Consider the following 17,850-nt stretch of genomic DNA (forward strand, 5'->3'; position numbering starts at 1 on the left):
TCTCTCTACACCTCACTCTGTTCTCTCTCTCCTCTCTCTCTCTCTCTCTCTCTCTCTCTCTCTCTCTCTCTCACTCTCTCTCCTCTCTCCTATCTCTCTCTCTCTCCTCTCTCCTCCTCTCTCTCTCTCTCTCTCCTCTCTCTCTCTCTCTCTCTCCTCTCTCTCTCTCTCTCTCTCTCTCTCTCTCTACACCTCACCTGTTCACTCTCTCTCTCTCCACTTCACTTGACTCAGTGACTGTCAGTTTACCTCTTAAACCCAGCCCTCCATGTCTTATATTATATTCTTTAGCTCACTCTGGCACAGACTGCCTGATTATTTGCCTTTTTCAAACCATTCCTCTCTTTAGCAGACATTCTCTCTCTCCTTTCCCCTGTGTTGAAGCCCCTCCTGCACCTCAGTAGGTAATTAGTGTTCACATAGTTGCTCCAATTCGCAGTAACACCTCTCTCTCTGTCTCTGTCTCTGTCTGTCTCTCTCTGTCTGTGTACACTGTCTTTCCTTGTCCTCTCTCTGTAAATGAGATAGGCTGGTATATCCCATCCAGGTTGAAGTGCCCTACTTTCCCACACCTCCACCCCATGTTTATTTATTCAGATGTGAACGGGAGGGAAGGAGAGCAAATGTGAGGGGTAGGGGGGGTGCAATGGGCTCTCCATCAGTGACCAACATGAAGTGAGCATTTCTGGCATTCCATTCTTCGTTAGTGCGGTCAGCCTGCAGATGAAATGGTTAAAAGATTACAGATGAAGTTCAACGTAAAGCCAACGGAACTCGGTTTCTCAATGAGTTAAACGTCAGGGAATAGCTCCACCGCCTCCGCCAAGCTCATTTCCATTGGGGCAGTAGTGAACAAGAGAGCCAATTTGGCGTCTCGGCAGACACTTTGAATGACTGTGAATGGAACAGTCACTCTATCCTGGGCCACCGTCTCAGTGGTAGTGTAGTATCGCTCAGCGGACACTCCTTCCTTCCAGAACAAATGTGGGCTAATGTGGCATCATATCGCTACGAATCTCCTGTGACACCGCTGCCATTGACCCCGACAGACACACTCGCACACAGACTGTCACTCTGGATCTTTGTCACTCCAGTAGTCTGCCAGATAAGCTGTGCCGCGGCGTCGCCTCCCATCGGCTAAGGCAGCGGATGCTGGAGAGGGTCCATGCCCCGGCACTGTTGGAATAAGCATTGTGACGGCTCCATTAGCCGTGATGGCTGCAGGACTTCATTAGACAGTACCTACACTCTGGGGACACTGTAGGGGGGGAACCACGCTGGAGTTAACAGGAACAGGACAGGCTGACGCTGGCGTGCACCTAATTAGCGATCACACCGGGAGCCCGAGCGGAGGCCTTGTTTCGCCACGCCGGCATCCTCCTGAAGAGGTGTCCATAACAGCTGACCCGGAATCAGAAGTAAGGCGCTTCATACTGTGGTGTAGGTTTGGATCAGAGGATGCTCGGCTGAATTCGAAACTGTGCATAGGGAAAACAGCCGGGTAGTCTGCCTCTATTTACCCACTGGGATAACGACACACAGGTGTTAATGAATAGGGAGGTAGCGAAAGAGCGATCTGACGGGAAGAAATCAGAGGAGAGGAAATGGAGAGAGAAAAGAGGTGGAGGGAGCTGCATGAAGAACCAGAATGGGGTGAATGCTAACAGCGAGTAAGAACAGCAGGAAAGAGCGAAACTACCGCAGCAGACGAAAGGAAGTAGTCGGAGAAGGGAGAGATATAATGGAGGGAATTGTACTGCGTTAACAGAGGAGATGATCTGTCACTGAGACTGAGGGCGGAACAGAAGGCAGAGAGGAGAGAGGTGGGGTGGCCTCATAAGTAATGTAATCGAAAACCGGGGGGGGGAGTGCTAAGCTGACAGGGAAGGTGTCTACGGTTCTCTGTAATGAGCTGAAGTGATGAAGGTCTGTACTCTGGGAGAGCACATCAGAGAGGGGCGAGACTGGGGGGATGATGAATGGGGAGGCCTGGCGTGGGAGATTTTCACAGAAGCCAGTGGGGAGAGTCAGAGGCTGTTTCGCATCGTCGGAACTGAGCGGCAATCTGTACAGATCTGTACTGATCTGACACTGAAACGGATGGACTCAAACGCCCTGTGAATCGACATCAGTAAATTCAAATGATGCAAAGGTTCTTCTACAGCCCTCATTGGTTAGAATTTAATTGAGCTGTATCGGTGGCGAGCTACTGATCTAGCTGACAGTGAAATGGATAGACTCCACACACCCTGTGCATCTCTATCCGTGAGTCAGGTGACGCAAGGATTCTGTGCAGCTGCCCATTGAATTAGGGTAGAGCCAAATGGCCAGATGAAATGACCACTGTTGCCCTTGCTGAGTGGGTAGATGGACGGCTCAAATGTTCTGCGTGGACCTCGGCTACTAAATAAACACAGCAAGATAAAATCGGGAGAATAAGAAAACACCATTTTACCATGGGCATTTCCTCTGGTGAAGACCTCACTGCGGCGTGGAGCCATTTGCTCGGCTCACAGACCTTGGCCAGGCTAGCATGTTAGACCACACAGAAAATAGACCAGCCTGAGTTTCCTGACCAGTTTGTTTTAGCAGTCTTTTTTTTCCCTCCTGCCCTAGTTTTTGGTTGAATGTGAGAAATCAGTCCCACGGTCATAGTGGTGAACATGCTGCTACATGAAAAGGGGTCAAGTTTCATTGACTCTGTAAGCTGATACCCACGCAGGGCGCTTTTACCCAAAAAGGTGGGTGAATGTGGAGAGCACCGCTTCACTGGTATTTTTATGTGAGGATGTTTATGTTGAAATCAGACAGGAAAGACCTCGGTAGACCACGGTGACTGTGTACACTCACCGGCCAGTTTATTAGGTACACCATCTAGTGCCGGGTCAGACCCCCCCTTTGCATCCAGAACAGCCTGAATTATCCGGGGAATGTATTATAGGTCGGAAACGATCCACAGGGATGTTGGTCCATGCTGATGTGATGGCATCACGCAGTTGCTGTAGATTGGACGGCGCTACACCACCGCCAGCCGCCTGTACCGTTGACACCAGGCAGGATGGGTCCAAGGACTCATGCTGCTTACACCAAATCCTGACTCTGCCATCAGCATGACGCAACATGAACCTGGATTTGTTGGACCAGGCAACGGTTTCCTACTCCTCAGTTGTCCAGTGTTGGTGATCGTGTGCCCACTGGAGCCGCTTCTTGTTGTTTTGTAGCTGATAGGAGTGGAACCCGGTGTTGTCGTCCGCTGCAATAGCCTATCCGTGACAAGGACCGACGAGTTGTGCGTTCTGAGATGCCGTTCTGCACACCAACGTTGTACTGTGCCGTTATTTGTCTGTCTGTGGCCCGCCTCTTATCTAGCACGATTCTTGCCATTCTCCTTTGACCTCTCATCAACGAGCTGTTTTCGCCCACAGGACTGCCGCTGACTGGATGTTCTGTTTGTCGCATCATTCTCTGTAAACCCTAGATAGACATTGTCGTGCGTAAAAAGCCCAGGAGGGTTGTCCGTTTCTGAGTTACTGGATCCGGCACGGCTGGCACCAACGATCATACCACACTCGGTCATTTAGGTTACTTGTTTTGCCCATTCTAACGTTCAAGTTGAACAGTAACTGAATGCCTCGATGCCTGTCTGCCTGCTTTATATAGCAAGCCACGGCCACGTGACTCACTGTCTGTAGGAGTGATCCATTTATGTTGAACGGGGTGGTGTACCTAATAAACTGTCCGGTGAGTATATGGTTTGAGCAACCATATAACCTTGTTATTCTGTTTGTGCGTGCGTCTGTCACTTTTCTGATCGCTTTGCATGCCTTATCTGTTCTGTGACAGAGGCTTGGCAAGGTGTTAAAAGAAATGCAGATGGATGGATATTCTCCAGACTTGGCGGGGTATTTCCTGTTTTGTCTTTTGAGGGGAGACTGATGTGGTGCAGAGAGAGGGAAACATGAAAGCAAGTGACTGAGAGGAAGGACAGACTGCAAGACGCAGTGGATGGGACTGAAGGGAGTCGGAGTGAAGAGACTCTTGGAGACGGGGGCTTAGCAGTGATAAGGTTTCCTGGGGAGAAGCCTGCTTGGAATTAGAATGTTCTCGAAGCATACCTACCAGCTCTCTATTCAAACTTGTAGTCTTGTACATTAAGAGTCGTTCTTCATCCTCGTACGTTAGTTACTCTGGTCGGCTTATCGACACTTTCAAACTGCCATACCTCAGATTCTGTACTCACACGTGATCATCTGTATGTGGAGGCATATTTTCGTCATTGCTGTTGAGGATAGAATAATAGCTTTGCAAATAGGTTAAATTAATATGCGATTATCCATCCTTGTATAGGCCTACATGGCTAGAGTTTGTTCCAGCTCTGTTACCCCCCCCCCCCATCCACCCTTGGCAGTCTGTCTGCTCTGTGATGAGCGGGCTGTCACCAGATGTGTGACTGAGAAAGAACAGCTGTTCTTCAGCTTCACAGCTGCTTTGCCTCGTCCACACTGACTCCATCACATCTCCTTGACGACCATGCGTTCCTGGAAATCAGGAGCTGGGTTGGGGATCGAATTACATTCTGTTTACGACTTGTTTACGGTGGGCTTGATTGAGTCATGAAAATATTGATATTGTTGCCGAGGGAGGGATTTGGACAGTCTCTCTCGTCCAGACTAATCTCCCCCAAGGACATTTTGATATGTTTTGATTGAAGGGCAATGGTACAATATCTTGTGTGTGTGTGTGTGTGTGTGTGTGTGTGTGTGTGTGAGAGAGTTTAGGATTGCTAACCAGATGGAACTGAGACGAAAGTTAAGACGTTTGTTGTGGCCAGAGAGTCACCAGAAACCAAAACTAAATTTATGGACTCTGACAAGGTTGACGCCCCACCTCATTTAGGTGCAGAGTGTGATCGGCTGGACATTGACACCCAGGAACCTTGGCCATGGTGATCTAAGCAATCGTATCTTTCCTTTATTGAGGAAGCAGTGACTGCAACTTTATGACCTGCCAGTCACGTCGGTTTTATTGGAGTAGAGGTGAAAGGGACACTTCTACCGTCTCATTCGCAGGTGCTAGACATGAGTATGTTTTAGCCCAAGGATCTGATGTTATTTAATTAGATTTCTCCTGTTATGTTTTTTCCCCAACCCATCTGACAGATTGTGCCCGCGATCCGGGAAATCCAGGGATCAGAGCATAGCCAGATATGAATGTAATCAACGGGAGAGAGCAGCCCGGCTCCAGCCCAGGAGCCAGAGATGAGAGATTTGTTTTTTGTTTTTTAAATCGGTGTGAATCGCCAAATAGGGCTAAAAGCAGCAAGACCCCTAATTTGAGGACTTAAGTCACAAAGCCGGCATTATTTCACCACCCGCGTGTTTGATTTACCGGCCCAGAGTGAGAACTCCTGCCACACAGCCGAGAGAAACCTCTACCAGGCTGGCTCTGACGCAACTAAACTCCTGAACCGCTGGTTTTACCCTCACGACAATGTCCTTGCTGCGGTTCGAAATATCTAACGTCACCAAATCTGTACCTAAGGCGTGTCCATGAAAACACTGTGCAATGCATATCAGGTTTGCTGTATTGGCAGGAATGGGGTGCACGGCGCGACCTTTGACTGCCGTCTGGAGTTGAAACGGAGGTTGTTTCCGTTGAACAGTGCACTCGCTGCATGTTGCCTCCCACTCAGGGCCGTAGTGTGCTAATACAGTAGTTTCCTGGTATTCAGCTAGCTAACCGATGGTATCATCGTCATTTCAAACAGTTGAGGGTTGACTGGGGAGCAAAACAGGGAAAGCATCTTCATTAGGGCTAGTCCAGTGCCTGGAGTGAATCAGCTGCTATTTGAATCCTCATCGTTTACAAGCCGTCGATGGCCTCCCACCCACTACTATGCTAGGTTGGGGGGGAAAGCAATTGCGCAGTATTTGAGCTGCATTTTGTGCCCGCTTACTTAAACGAAAACGCAACCGACGTAGGCCAACGTCTGCGGTGCGGGGTATTCTTTCCTCGGTGGTTCACGCTGTTATTCCTCGATCAGCCTGTCGCTCACTCTCAGGCAACAGAATAAACATAACCCCCCCCCACCCCCCCACCCCCCCGATGGAGTACTACAGTTTACAGAGGCTACCAGATAAGACCACTGTACAAAATCAATGACCAGGCAATTGAGTGGATGAGTCTGGAACAACCCGCAGTATGTTAATCACCCGTTTTTAATGGCTTACTGGCTGAACTGTAACAATGCGGTATGAAATAAACCCAGTCTGAGCAGGACTAATTATTCCTCCAAGGACCTTCCTCAAATGTATTTACATGAACCTTTCCCAGGATCTTTTCGTCTGTGTTCAGAAGAGTGATTGGTCTGTAATACATACAGTTGAAGTCAGAAGTTTACATACATTTAGGTTTTTCAACCACTCCACCAATTTCTTGTTAACAAACTATAGTTTTGGCAAGTCGGTTAGGACACCTACTTTGTGCATGACACAAGTAATTTTTCCAACAATTGTTTACAGACAGATTATTTCACTTATAATTCACTATCACAGTTCCAGCGAGCCAGAAGTTTACATACACTAAGTTGACTGTGCCTTTAATTCCAGAAAATGGTGTCATGACTTTAGAAGCTTCTGGTAGGCTAATTGACATCATTTGAGTCAATTGAAGGTGTACCCGTGAATGTATTTCACGGCCTACATTCAATCTCAGTGCCTCTTTGCTTGACATCATGGGAAAATCTAAAGAATCAGCCAAAACCTCAGAAATAAATTGTAGACATCCACAAGTCTGGTTCATTCTTGGGAGCAATTTCCAAATGCCTGAAGGTACCACGTTCATCTGTACAAACACCATGGGACCACACTGCCGTCATACTGCTCAGAAAGGAGACGCGTTCTGTTTCCTAGAGATGAACGTACTTTGGTGTGAAAGGTGCAAATCAATCCCAGAACAACAGCAAAGGACCTTGTGAAGATGCTGCAGGAAACGGGTACAAAAGTATCTATATCCACAGTAAAACGAGTCCTATATCGGCATAACCTGAAAGGCTGCTCAGCAAGGAAGAAGCCTCTGCTCCAAAAGTGCCATAAAAAAGGCAGACTACGGTTTGCACCTGCACATGGGGACAATGATCGTACTTTTTTGGAGAAATGTCCTCTGGTCTGATGAAACAAAAACAGAACTGTTTGGCCATAATGACCATCGTTATGTTTGGAGGAAAAAGGGGGAGGCTTGCAAGCCGAAGAATACCATCCCAACCGTGAAGCACGGGGGTGACAGCATCATATTGTGGGGGTGCTGGTGCACTTCACAAAATAGATGGCATCATGAGACAGGAAAATTATGTGGATATATTGAAGCAACATCTCAAGACAGGAAGTTAAAACTTGGTTGCAAATGGGTCTTCCAAATGGATAATGACCCCAAGCATACTTCCAAAATTGTGGCAAAATGGCTTAAGGACAACAAAGTCAAGGTATTGGAGTGGCCATCACAAGCCCTGATCTCAATCCTATAGAACATTTGTGGGCAGAACTGAAAAAGCGTGTGTGAGAAAGGAGGCCTTCAAGCCTGACTCAGTTACACCAGCTCTGTCAGGAGAAATGGGCCAAAATTCATCCAACTTATTGTGGGAAGCTTGTGGAAGGCTACCCAAAACGTTTGACCCAAGTTAAACAATTTAAAGGCAATGCTACCAAATACTAATTGAGTGTATGTAAACTTCTGACCCACTGGGAATGTGATGAAAGAAATAAAAGCTGAAATAAATCATTCTCTCTACTATTATTATTCTGACATTTCACATTCTTAAAATAAAGTGGTGATCCTAACTGACCTAAGACAGGGAATTGTTACTACGATTTAAATGTCAGGAATTGTGGAAAAACTGTAAATGTATTTGGCTAAGGTGTATGTAAACTTCCGACTTCAACTGTACTTGGGGTAAGCTGCCTATTCTCATTCTAGTGGATAAGTCTCTTGCCCTTAATGTAGTTCAACGTTTCTCCTCCTGGGTGGTTTTCTTAACGTGATGATTGACTGTAAATGGAGCCCAACCCCCACCCAACCTTCCCTTACCCTGTTCTGGTTCTCACCCTCGCAAAGCTAGTTTATTATTCACCATATTTCTAGTTCTAAGATTACATTTAGATTCAGGAATACCCTTCTAAAACGCTGACTTTAATCCCTATTCAGATGGGTATTTGCTCTGGCAAGTGACAGCTATACGTTACATGACAGCCCGTAGAGCAGCATGTTCCAAACTCTGTCCCCAAGGGGTGCACGTTTTGGTTTTTACCCCACACTGCTGATTTTCAAATAATCAAAGCTTGATGAGAACCCAAAACATGCACCCCTTGTGGTCCCCAGGACTGAGTTTGGGAAACGCTGCCATAGTTGACAAGCACTCATTAAAACAACACATTTCACTGCACCTATCCGGTGTATGTGACAATACAATGGCTTTACATGATTTTCAATGAAGAAGAAAAAAGACAAGGTGGAATTCTGGGAAGTGTAATTTTTGGATGGATTGTGGGACTTGGAGCCCATAGTCTGGGATTTCTGGCAAAGGAACCGGAGTGGGTGCCCTGTAATTGTGGTGGTGTGGCTTTTCTTTATGGCTTTGACATGTGGTAATAGGGAATATCTGGGTTCGTCCCACCACAGAAAAAAAGGCATTGTCCAAACAATGTCAAATGTGCACAAAGGACTTCTCCCTTCCCATTTCTCCAGCTCCTACGTATCTTTTCCCTTTCGTATTTGTTGCACGGACGTAAGGAAGGCGTGGCCTCCATTCTTTCAACAGACCTCTATCAAAGACATTTACATGGGCGGGGTCTGGCTCGTCATTGACCACTCTTAATAGAGACGATCGTTGACGTGCGACAAAGTCACCTGGCGCAACACTGTGCAACTGGACTTAATTTGTCTTAAGTGCTTTTCTCTGTCAGCTGACATTCACTCTGCGCCGCCTCTGTTCCATTCACTCATTAACTTCCAGTGCTGTGTGCCGGCAGACAAGCGACTGACTGTCATGGCTCTCAAATTAATATTGCGGCCCCGGTGACCGAAGCAGTGGAGTCCGTGGCAACAAGGCATCGACGAGGCTTTGAAATAATGGTGAAACTCGGCATACTCACCCAATCAACCTATACCCTCCCTCTCTCTCTCTCTCTCTCTCTCATTGCATTCCTGCCGCACCCTCACCCTCACCCTCTCCCCATCTGTTTAGTCCCCCTCCCCTTGGTCAGGTGCAGTGTAGATGTTGCTTGTCAATAATTTAAGAGGGAGCGCTCTCTCCTCTTAACCAGACGGATGAATTATTAACTGGGCAGAATGGAGCGCCAAGGCTGCAGGGCTGTGTTTGGGCTTTTGTGAAGAGGAGTGATCAAATAATTATATATAGACGTATGAAGACAAACATGTACATATCCTACGTCCACATTCGTGCATGTTTGATAAGCGTGCACCTCTAGCCAAATGAATAGCTTCTTTCCTCTCTGTGTGTAGATGGGCTGTGTTTGGGGATATGTTAGCAGGTTTGTGAGAGGGAGCGCTGAGGCCCACATGTACATTTATCACAGGAGGGCTGGGGAGTAGAGCTGTAGCCGTGTGGTTGGAGAGACGTTCCACAGACGTGATGCATGGCTACCGAACCACTCTGGGTCCTCTGGGAGGAGGATTCACTCCGAGTGGAACACACTATGCTATGCAGATCTTGCAATCGCCAGTTCTCACACACACACACACTTAAATTCATATATCCTTTTGTTTTACACAAAGAGACACACATTGAATGTTTTTCATTTTCTCAGTATGTCTCTATACAGCTTGTGCACACACTCCATGCATATCACCATCCTCCCTTTTACAAGGACAGGCGGGCGGAATAGGAAAATTAACAAGGTAGCAGAACGGCACAAAGAGAGGGGAGAAAGTGAGTTGGTGTTTACAAGCAGGAGAGCGGCTTAAGAGGGAATGAACGATGTGACGGGACATTGGAGGTAAAGAGAGACGACTTGAGACCCTGGGAGATAAAAGGAAGAACCGCGGAAGGGCGGTGGATGAAGAGGGGCACACTGACATGGAGCAAAGTGGTGGAGATGAGAGAGAGATGGGGACTGAGGGATTGGGGAATGCAGAGGAGAGAGAAGGGAGCGCTACTTTGACCTTGACATGAAGAGAGAACGAGCGAGAGGAGGGGGAGCGGAGGGGCGGGAGAGAAAGGGAGATTTGGAGAGAGCTCGCCGGCAGTCAGCGACAGCCAGAGTTGAGAGGATCAGTCTGCTTAGTGTCTGTCTGATCGACAGGAGAGTCAGGGGGAAACAGCTGGAGGCACTCTGAGTACGTGTCCCTCTGAGTGCGTGCGTGTCCCTCTGAGTGCGTCTATCTTTGTGAGGTGTCTTTGTCCCTGCACGGTGTGTGTTTATTGAGTTTGTGCTCTGCCCATGTTAGGGTGTGCCTTGTGTGTTTGTATAGAAGAGAGGGAGAGAGGGATACCAAGGTGAGTGGCAGAGAGTGAGGGAGACGGAGTGAGAGAGTGGAAGGACCGAGGGAGAGAGCGGTATGACCCGAGCTGCCAGGGCCTAATCCTCTAGCGTGGCCCATTTGGCTGTGATCAGTATACCTGCAGAGCTAATGGATTCAGATGTGGGAAGGGAAAAGGGAGGGAGGGGGGGGATGAATGGGCCGGCTCACCGGAGGTCTGCTTTAATATGGCAGAGATGTCATCACTGCACCAACGCTCATCACAGGGGTCAGTCACATAAAGAGTGGCGGGCGGGAAAAGTGCCTTTGCTTTCGACTCATTTCGTGTTGGACACATTCTGGGCTAAAGTACACAGCAGCACTCTATCCTCTTTCCTGCTTTCTTTTTTCATCTATTTTGGTGTTAAAAAAAATCAAATAACAGAGTGCCCACATGCAACTCACCCATTCTCCCAGCTCACTCTGTAGTTTCTCTGCACCTATGCCCTCTTCTAGTACCGCCTCTGCAGGCCTTGGCTGTCTCTCTCTCTCTCCTCTCTCTCCTTCCCTCCCTCGATCTCTATTTCTCTCCATCTCTCTCTCTTTCTCTTTCCCTCATTCTGTTGCTCTCTCTCTCCCTCCCTTTCTGTCTTTCTTCCTCTTTCCCTCGTTCTCCCTCCCTTTCCATCTTCCTCTATCTTTCTTCTCCTCTCTTCTCTCTCTTCCTCTTCATGTTGGTTGCTTGACAACTCAGCCAGAACCCGTACCTGTTCTTCTGTCTCCAATCCAGCCTGAAATAACACGGCTCTTCAAGGGCCTCCAGCAGAGCGCCTCCTCCCTGAACCCTTGTTATTAATTTGTGTGCTTTCCCCCCCTTGCCATTTTCACATCGTTCTGGCAGAAATATCGGTAATTACGCCTATGCGCTTGACTAACTATATTTTTGCTTGTTCGGGTTGTTAAATGTCAAGGGTGCTCCGCGTACAGAACCGATCACGCTTTTTAAATGAGCCGGACTCCAGGTCGTAAAGCTTCCTCGAATAATTTCTCATTTCCACAGTTTTTTCTCTTAACCACATTTCACTTTGGCCAGCATTGCCAAATACTGTACATATGAGGTGAGCGTTAGTAAAAGCCATCAGGCAGCAGGGGAAATGTACATGCGTGAAATCTGTAATTGGCCCAGTGTGTGGATAACACGACTGATTATGGCTGAGGTGGTAATTATTTTTTCTTTCCTGCTCACTGCTGCTTACAAGCCGGAAGATGCATGTGACGTTGGCTCTGCGTGTATTCCATAGGCTCAAGTCTGCCTGTTAAATGAGCCATGTGACAATAGGCTATCGCTCGCTCCCGTTTGCTCAGTGATGTTAATGATTCCTGACTAATGCAGGAATGATCAAGGAATATTTCTGAGAAAGAATGTCTACATGAACGGAGTAGACTTGATTCTCACAAGAGTCTCACAGGACTATAGAATAAAGCCTTTTTCATGATTTGACGGACAATACTGGCCAGTAAGAAGCCGGGCCTAATGATTTGGGTTTTCTCTGGTCTTCTACATATGTCTGTCAGCCCGTATTGAACTGAAGCACCGCTCTCCTTCGTGATAGTGCGCTCACTCAGATCTAATACCTGTTTTCTGTTGACGCTGGAAGTCATTGTTTTTCAAAGGCACTCCTGTGGTTGCCATCTCCAAGCTCACACTGAAGTGCTTTTGAAAGAAAGACGTAGAGAATCTTAACCTGCCTTCTCTTATTCATCTTAGCTTAGCCTGCAGAAGGCACCGGTTCAAGGCGATGCCCATGCTGGGTCTTTCATGCACAGCACCGCTGAGCATGCTCAAAGGTAGACTCGGCGAGATGACGTTGCAACGAGCGGCGCCGCAGATATTGAGATGAGCGCGATGCAAGGCTTTGCTCTCACACTGTCGCACAGAGTATCTGCGCACGTACACTGCTGCACTCCACGCTGCTACAGTGTGGTAGCTACAGGATCAAAACGTCTGAGAAATTTAGCCTCGCGCTTCAACGGTCGTTGTCGTTGTGGAAATGGACCCACTGTGTTTACTTGCGCGCAACGTCATCTCGCTGAGTTGACCTTTTTTTTAAGATTCACAGTAGTCATACCTTGTTTATCTAAAAGGCTGACGTACAAGGAAATCAGTTTACTGGAAATCATAGAAAGTCATGAACAGGAAATGAGCTGGGTGGTAATTGTGTGAGTCAGAGGCTTCTATTTCGATACTTCTAAATAATAGTCTGGTGTGATGATGCAGGTATACAGTGTATTCGGACCCCTTGAGTTTTTCCACATTTTGTTAAGTTACAGCCGAATTATAAAATTGATGTAATTGTTTTTTCAGTTATCAATCTACACACAATAACCCATAATGACAAAGGGAAAACAGGTTTTTAGACGTCTCAGGAAATTTATTAAAAATAAAAAACTGATATCCCAAGTCTGAGGTCCTGAGTGCTCTGGAGCAGGTTTTCATCAAGGATCTCTCTGTACTTTGCTCCGTCCATCTTTCCCTCGATCCTGACTAGTCTCCCGGTGCCGCTGAAAAACATCCCCACAGCATGATGCTGCCACCACCGTGCTTCACTGTAGGGATGGTGCCAGGTCACCTCCAGACGTGACGCTTGGCATTCAGGCAAAGGCGTTCAATCTTGGTTTCATCAGACCAGAGAATCTTGTTTTTTGTGGTCAGAGTCCTTTAGGTGCCTTTTGGCAAACTCCAAGCGGGCTGTCATGTGCTCTTTACTGAGTAGTGGCTTCATAAAGGCCTGATTGGTGGAGTGCTACAGAGAAGGTTGTCCTTCTGGAAGTTTCTCACATCTCCACAGAGGAGCTCTGTCAGAGTGACCATCGGGTTCTTGGTCACCTCCCTAACCAAGGGCCTTCTCCCCTGATTGCTCAGTTTGGCTGCGCGGCCAGCTCTAGGAAGAGTCTTGGTGGTTCCAAACTTCTTTCATTTAAGAATGATGGAGACCACTGTGTTCATGCGCCTTCAATGCTGCAGAAATGTTTTGGTACACTTCCCCAGATCTGTGCCTTGACACAATCCTGTCTCGGAGCTCTACAGACAATTTGTTCGACCTCATGGCTTGGTTTTTGCTCTGACATGCACTGTCAACTTTGGCATTTTTATATAGACAGGTGTGTGCCTTTCCAAATCATGTCCAATCAATTGAATTTACCACAGGTGGACTCCAATCAAGTTGTAGAAACATCTCAAGGATGATCAATGGAAACAGGAAGCACCTGAAAAACCTGTGTTCACTTTGTATTTATGATGTGAAGTGTGTAGATTGAGCATTTTTTATTTTTAACAATTTCAGAATAAGGCTATAACTTAACAAAATGCGAAAAAAGTCAAGGGGTCTGAATACTTTCTGAATGCACTGTAAGTGCCAAACTGGAAAGGCGCTTTCTTATTCATTAATGTGGCCAGTTTGGCACTTATACCTGCGACAGAGAGAGCTTTTCACCACCGTGAATAATATCCTGAAACTGGATGGTTCATTTTGATCCCGGTGTTTTAAGATGTCGATTGGGGAGGGGGGCGGCGGTGAGGCGCAATCCAAATAGATACTGAGAAAGAAAGTCTCTAAATTGAGCTGATTGCTGCTCTTTCGGTCTAGACGAATCAGATTGACAGCCCCAGCCCCATTGTCTCCCTGCAGTGGGGGGGGGGCAGGCAGAGTCACTCACATATGCATTGCTCAATCACTCAGCATTAGTATGAGTTGTTCCCAGCCACTCCTCACAATCACAGCGCTGGCACAGTTAGATGCACACCCGCTAAGACTCAGTCACCCTATTTGCCCACCCTTGTCGAGCTGGCTGGCGACATGCTGTACTGATCAATCTCTACTATACACTGGTAGTGAATCGGGAGGTGGTTCTGTAAACCTGACCCACAGGCAGAAAATGAGAGACTGATAATGCTTATTTGTTTTTCCCTTTCTCTCTCTCTCTCTCTCTCCATCCACAGCTGCTTCGTGTCAGCGGGTGAGGGTGGAGACGGAGGTGGAGGCGTACCCTACCGAGTCGGTCGACCTCCGCTGTCAGTTTGTCGACGGAGGAAACACCAAGCTCACACAGGTAGCCAGATATCACTTGATGAGAGAGCCTGCCGTGCACGTCAGCCTTGGCGCGGAGAAAGACAAATATTGCCCTCTGATTTTCCTTGAAAAGGAAGAACAGTACTGTGAAGATGTTGTCTAGAGTTTTAATGTTGCAACAATGTTGAAAACGTTGTCAGTGTGGCTGTTATTCTTTCTCTCCATATGCTATAGCAAACCTCCTGGATCTGTGAAATCGACTGGACATGTGGATAGACACTGTGCATTGACTGCCGTCTTGCAACCCTCTAATTCCTTGTCTTTCCTCTTGGATGCAGGTGTCGTGGATATGGGAGCCCACGGAAGGCCAGAGGGACAACATTGCCGTCTTTCACCCCACATACGGCGAGAGCTTCCCCGAATCTCCCTTCTCTGGGCGTGTCCGCTTCATCAAAGGCACCTTGACAAGCCCCTCCATTACTATTACCAGCCTGAAGATGGCCGACGCCGGGCGGTACACCTGCGAGTACGCCACCTACCCCAGCGGCAATGAGCAAGGCACCACCAATCTGGTCATGCTTGGTGAGCAGCTGGTGTTTTGTTTTCTGTCACTCTGTGCCCTAATTGCACTCGGCGAAGAGAGGGCTCCGGTGCTATGACTAATGGTGTCCTCAAATGAATGCGGTGTCACGAAACGCATCACTTCCAATGCGCCCACCTTGTTAAGCCGCCGCATCGATCGCCCCGCTCTCCATCCTCGCCAGCTGAGTCGCCGCTGCCTTTCTCTTGCACTCTGTCTTCTATCCAACTCTCAGAGGGATCACACTTCCTGTATGTGCACAACAAATAAAAACTCACTCATACATTCGCTCCCCATCTCTCCTCTCTCCTCTCTCTCTCAGCTAAACCCAAGAATTCGGCATCTCCCGTTGTTGCCCAAGCCAGCACCAGCGGCGAACCAGTGGTCGTGGCCCAGTGCGAGGCTGCCGACAGCAAGCCAGCGGCCACCATCAAGTGGATGGGAGCAGTCGGTGGCACTGAAAACACCACCTCCAAAAAAGGGCCGGACGGCACGGTGACGGTGAGGAGCGAGTACCTCGTAGTGCCCACGCCAGAGGACAACGGCAAGGAGGTCACCTGCATAATCAGCCAGCGCACCCAGGACAAGCCCCAGACCTTCCCCATGAAGTTGGCCGTCGAGTGTAAGCGTTGAACGACTGGGTTTCGAAACCCACGGCACAAGAATGTTAACCCTCTGAGCCGAAGCCTAGGCATTACTCAAATAACCTTCTTATTCAACCAAGTGGGTAAAAAAACACTTTAAAAATGATAGGCAGTAGGTTTCAGGTCTCAGACAAGGTTGGGTTATTCATCACACGAGCGTGGTTCACAACCTCGAATTTCAGAAGCATGTTAGGGCTGCTCTGTGTTTGTTTTAACCTAGCGTGAGACATCAGTCCCTAGTCATCTCAACTCTTGCTGTGAAAACCTCTTCCACTCCTGCACCCCAGTAGGTAATCAGCGTTCACTTGCAGTAACCTCTCTCTCTCCCCTCTCTCTCCCCTTTCTCAGATCCCCCGACTGTGTCCATAGTGGGCTATGATAACAACTGGTACATCGGCCGAACAGACGCTGTCCTGACCTGCCAGGCCACTGGCAACCCTGCCCCCACCACCGTCACTTGGACAGTGTGAGTATCCCTTCCCATAGCTGTCCCAGACCTTTTGTAGTATCCCTCTCATGACTGTCCCAGATTTACAAAGTATCCGTCTTATGGCTGTCCCAGACTTTTGGAGTATCCTCCCTCATTTTGGTCTTAATTCACCCGGAGATGGAAGAATGACTTGAGACGAAGTCTCCCCTGTCTATCCCAGACAACAGGAGTCGTCAGTCAGGCATAAACAATCAATTAACAATTCCATTCTGATCTGCTAGATTACCAATATTGCCCGTCCTCTGGGGCCCAGCAGCTTGCTTTTATCTCTTAATGGGGAACCACAAGTATCTCTGCAGCAGTTAAATGGAAAAGAAAACCATATTTAATTTGTTTTTCTCCTCTTGTTGATTATTACCACATGGTCTTTGTTTCGTCTCGTGGCGCTAGACAGATGGCGGTTAGTTAGATAGACTGTTGTTGCAGCCGACAGCCTGCTCCTCCAGTAGAAGTTCTGAGTTAGGAAGGGGAATATGGTACAGGAACTGGTCATAGGGTTGTGGTTCTTCCAAAATGGTCTCTCTCTCCTCTCTCTCACTGCTGTTCCCCCTCTCCCTCCCACACACAGCATGTCAGGTCCTATGCCTGACACGGTGCAGATCAACGCCAACAAGCTGATCGTGCGGAAGGTGGACGAGGCTGTGAACACCACCTTCGTCTGCGAGGTGAAGAACCGGCTGGGAGTGAGCAAGCACCAGGTCACCACAGCGGTCATCGGTGAGTCAAGCCCACTGAGCGTGTGACAGCTGCCTCCCTACTCCTACTTAATGATACATACACACAATGATGCAATCCCACCCACGAGCATATGTGCAACACAGACAAACATTTGTACACACACACACACACACACACACACACACACACACACTGGGATCAGAGCTAAACTCCTGCAGGCTGGTCTATTCCATCATTTACACTGTCAGAGATTAACGTTCACTCACAGTTGACTCTGTCATCTGCTGGGCAGGTAACTGGGTGAAGGTTTGACTTGTAGGGGTTCTGAGAAGGGTTATTCTATTCATGCGGGGAAATCAGTTGGTGTGAGCCAGTTTTGCCGGGTATTCTTTTCTCCCCCCTAACCTCAGTGTAGGTCTTTCCCCCCTTCAATTAAGAGTCCGCTCTTCCTCTGCATGCGCTTTCAACAAATCTTTCCTCCTTTTCAAATGGATGTGTTCGGAGATATGCTGCGGTTTCTCCTCTCTCTGCGCCCATGCCTTCACACATTGATCCAATTAACACGGCGCGGCCTTCCGTTGGCGAGCTTTGACTTTGTTACATTGTGGATTCTGCCTGGTCAAAACGGGCGCCGCCTTTTTTTAGATCAGTGGAACCAGCGCAGTTGGAGCTTGTTCTCGCCAAAGACGCCGCGAAAGCTACATTTAGAATCCGTGGGAATCCTTTTAGAGATTCTGAGTTGTCTCCCTTTGAGAACAAAGGTGCTTTGTAGGCACACAGTGCTGAAACGTGTGGGAGGTGGGGAAGAAGTAAGGCTCTGGTGCTCTAGCTGGCATCGTTGCCTTGAGACTACGGTATCAGGGCTGGCTGGCACTCCCACCAGCCCCACATCTTTGCAAGTACCCAGGAAAACAA

At 48.1% G+C, this 17,850-nt stretch overlaps 1 protein-coding gene across 4 annotated transcripts in view; it reads left to right on the forward strand.

Annotated features, from left to right (window-relative positions):
• LOC129831252 (nectin-2-like) overlaps window positions 1-17,850 on the forward strand; it is a 93,230-nt gene that overhangs the window by 11,268 nt on the left and 64,112 nt on the right. For all 4 annotated transcript variants that reach the window (XR_008755689.1, XM_055894456.1, XM_055894454.1 and 1 more), the window contains exons 2-6: window positions 14,474-14,583; window positions 14,882-15,125; window positions 15,446-15,745; window positions 16,116-16,233; window positions 16,826-16,974. Coding sequence is in view for 3 of the 4 variants with exons in the window: in XM_055894456.1 (XP_055750431.1) it covers window positions 14,474-14,583; window positions 14,882-15,125; window positions 15,446-15,745; window positions 16,116-16,233; window positions 16,826-16,974 (921 nt within the window). In the remaining variant the exon portion in view is untranslated. The remainder of the gene's footprint in view (window positions 1-14,473; window positions 14,584-14,881; window positions 15,126-15,445; window positions 15,746-16,115; window positions 16,234-16,825; window positions 16,975-17,850) is intronic.

This window comes from Salvelinus fontinalis, chromosome 32, assembly GCF_029448725.1.
Source record: "Salvelinus fontinalis isolate EN_2023a chromosome 32, ASM2944872v1, whole genome shotgun sequence".
Classification (NCBI taxonomy): Eukaryota; Metazoa; Chordata; class Actinopteri; order Salmoniformes; family Salmonidae; genus Salvelinus; species Salvelinus fontinalis.